Source organism: Poecilia reticulata, linkage group LG1 (assembly GCF_000633615.1).
Source record: "Poecilia reticulata strain Guanapo linkage group LG1, Guppy_female_1.0+MT, whole genome shotgun sequence".
NCBI classification, from domain to species: Eukaryota; Metazoa; Chordata; class Actinopteri; order Cyprinodontiformes; family Poeciliidae; genus Poecilia; species Poecilia reticulata.
This window is the reverse complement of record NC_024331.1, coordinates 28,898,173-28,900,502: the sequence shown is the minus strand read 5'-3', so window position 1 is coordinate 28,900,502 and position 2,330 is coordinate 28,898,173. Positions and strand designations below refer to the sequence as shown.

The 2,330-nt window shown below is 35.6% G+C and overlaps 2 protein-coding genes across 2 annotated transcripts in view; both read left to right on the top strand.

Annotated features, from left to right (window-relative positions):
- pold4 (DNA polymerase delta 4, accessory subunit) overlaps positions 1-1,225 on the top strand; it is a 4,718-nt gene extending 3,493 nt beyond the window's left edge. Inside the window, exons 3-4 of the mRNA XM_008419738.1 lie at positions 50-186; positions 716-1,225. Of these exons, the coding sequence (XP_008417960.1) occupies positions 50-186; positions 716-740 (162 nt within the window). The 3' untranslated portion in view covers positions 741-1,225. The remainder of the gene's footprint in view (positions 1-49; positions 187-715) is intronic.
- Positions 1,226-1,748: 523 nt separating this feature from the next.
- LOC103470810 (sarcoplasmic/endoplasmic reticulum calcium ATPase 2) overlaps positions 1,749-2,330 on the top strand; it is a 21,662-nt gene continuing 21,080 nt past the window's right edge. The window contains exon 1 of the mRNA XM_008419482.2: positions 1,749-2,128. The gene's annotated coding sequence lies outside the window, so the exon portion shown is untranslated. The remainder of the gene's footprint in view (positions 2,129-2,330) is intronic.

Below are 2,330 nucleotides of genomic sequence, written 5' to 3'. Positions count from 1 at the left end.
TATGTTTATTCTAAATTAAACATCCAGTATGTTATATTTTGTCGCCTAACTAAACGATTCTGGTCTGTTGTCAGGCATCAGCAGAATGCAGAGGTGGGAGAGAGCGAAGCTTCATGGTCTGAACCCACCTGAGGAAATCAAAGAGCTGTTGCTGCAAACACTCGATGATCCTGAGTACTCCATGAGGTGACACACACACATGAACACACAAACACACACACACACACACACCTTTGCTTCCTCTGATCACTGCATTTAAGTTATAACTGTAATGAAACATGCAAACAAGTGTTAAACTAGTCACAGCTCACCTCTTATTTGATATTTATTTAAAGTGCAGCAGCTAGTAGATCTTTTAAGCGGATGTGGTGTAAGTTTGGGTCCAAATAGCTCATTTATTCTCACAATGGCACTGGAATTGTTCCTTTTATTTACTTTTTTATCAAATCTACTTAACAGTAAATGTTACATGCCTAAAAGTGTTAGTGTTTTAGAAAGAAAGCTAGAATGATCTAGAAATGAAAACAATTCAAGGTTTGTCCCGTAGGTGGAAGCAGACCCCTCTGAGTGAGAGTGAGATTTATCTGTAAATGAAGCTTCCATAAATTAATTCTGAAAAACTGCATTAGAAACTGGAAATCTGTTCTTTTTCAGAAAATAATACCTGCATGTAGAAAATTAAAAGTTTTTGCATTTCCGTCTTTCTTTCCTCCAGCCTCTGGAGAGAATATCCGTTCTGAGGAAAACATCATGAAGAGGACAAAGATCCAGACTTTTGTGAAAGTCAGGGATGTTTTTATTTTGTTGTTTTATGACCATGTTTGCTGTTTCTCTTATTCTGCTTCAATTAAAAGTTTTTATAATTTTTTCAAATTAAAAGATTACCATGTATCTTGCTTTTTGCATTACAAGATTGATACTCTCATGGAAGTTTCCACTGTTTAAAAAATATGCCCAAAAAGTGTGTTCATCAGTTATATTTCCTTTTATTCTCCTTTGGTATCATCACATTGGCACACATTTCCATTTATAAAGTGATTTAAAAACAAAGTTTAAGTTTTCTTTTACATTCCTGTAAGGTAACAGAAGCAGGGCCAACATGTTTTTTTTATTTTTCTACACTGTTTTTTTAATAAAAAGGATATTTTAGTCTGTTGAATATTGGCATAAAGAAATTGATGTAACTGGTTTAAAAAGGAAATAAAAGTCACATTTAAATAACTTATTTCATGTTATTAAGGGAAGTTTTGATTGTGAGGAATCATTTTGCTGCAGATACTACTGCTCAGAATGTAAAAAACAATTGTGCGTAAACTGTTTTATTTATTTATTTAAGAGCTCAAAATGGCGCCATCTGTTGGCTCTAACTTTAGCCAGACTTTCCGTGACGCTGATTGGTTCATATACATGTCACGTAAGTGTCAGCAGTCGCACCGCTCGCTGATTGGTTGAAAGCTGGACGGACACTTTTTCCTTCTCATAGTTTTCGCTGCACGTAGACCTAAGTAAGCGCTGATTGGTTAAAAAGGTACAACGGTCTGATTTCTCGGTGTGTCATTGGTATATTTTTTAGATGTAGTTAATTGTGTTTCTTATAAGTTGAACAGAGTCAGACGCAATTTTTCTTTGATGACTTTTAAGTTATTTCGTGTTGTGAATGTCACAATACATAAACAGAACAACAAGCTTTTATGTGAAATTTAGAATAACGGGCACAGCTCTTATTTTGAAAGGTTTTCACCGGAACATATTTTTTATTATCCTTTATCGGCTTGTTTTCACTGAACGCTGTATGTAGGCTGACATCAGATTTACAGACATGATGAGGAGAAATAACATATTACGCTAAGAAGCTGTTTTGAGCCACATTATTTAAAAAAAAAACACATTTTTACTTATGTGTTTATTTTTCACAAAGAGTTTTGTTTTGATGATACCAGGATTTGATTTGTGACCAAGAAGCGACCCTGTTTAATATAAAAAGAAGAAGAAGAAGCGATTTATGATTTTAAAATAGTATTCCTTTGGTCTCTGGGATGAATTTAGTGTGAAACTAATGGTGCATCGACGGCTCCTGCCTTCCTTCAGGCTGAACACTTAGAGCAGAGACGACACCCAGACTGCTCCGGTAAGCAACCTGTTCATCTACGGAGGATTAACCGTTAGACATCATGTTAGCTCTGTAGCCTCACAGCTACTGACTCATTCAGCATCGATGCTCAGAAGCTAGCAGCTAGCATAACTCTCTGGAATCTGCCATTACGGTAACTGGGTCATTATGCTGCTATATTAAACTGTCATTGTGTCAAATACCGAGAGGTTTAAAAAAA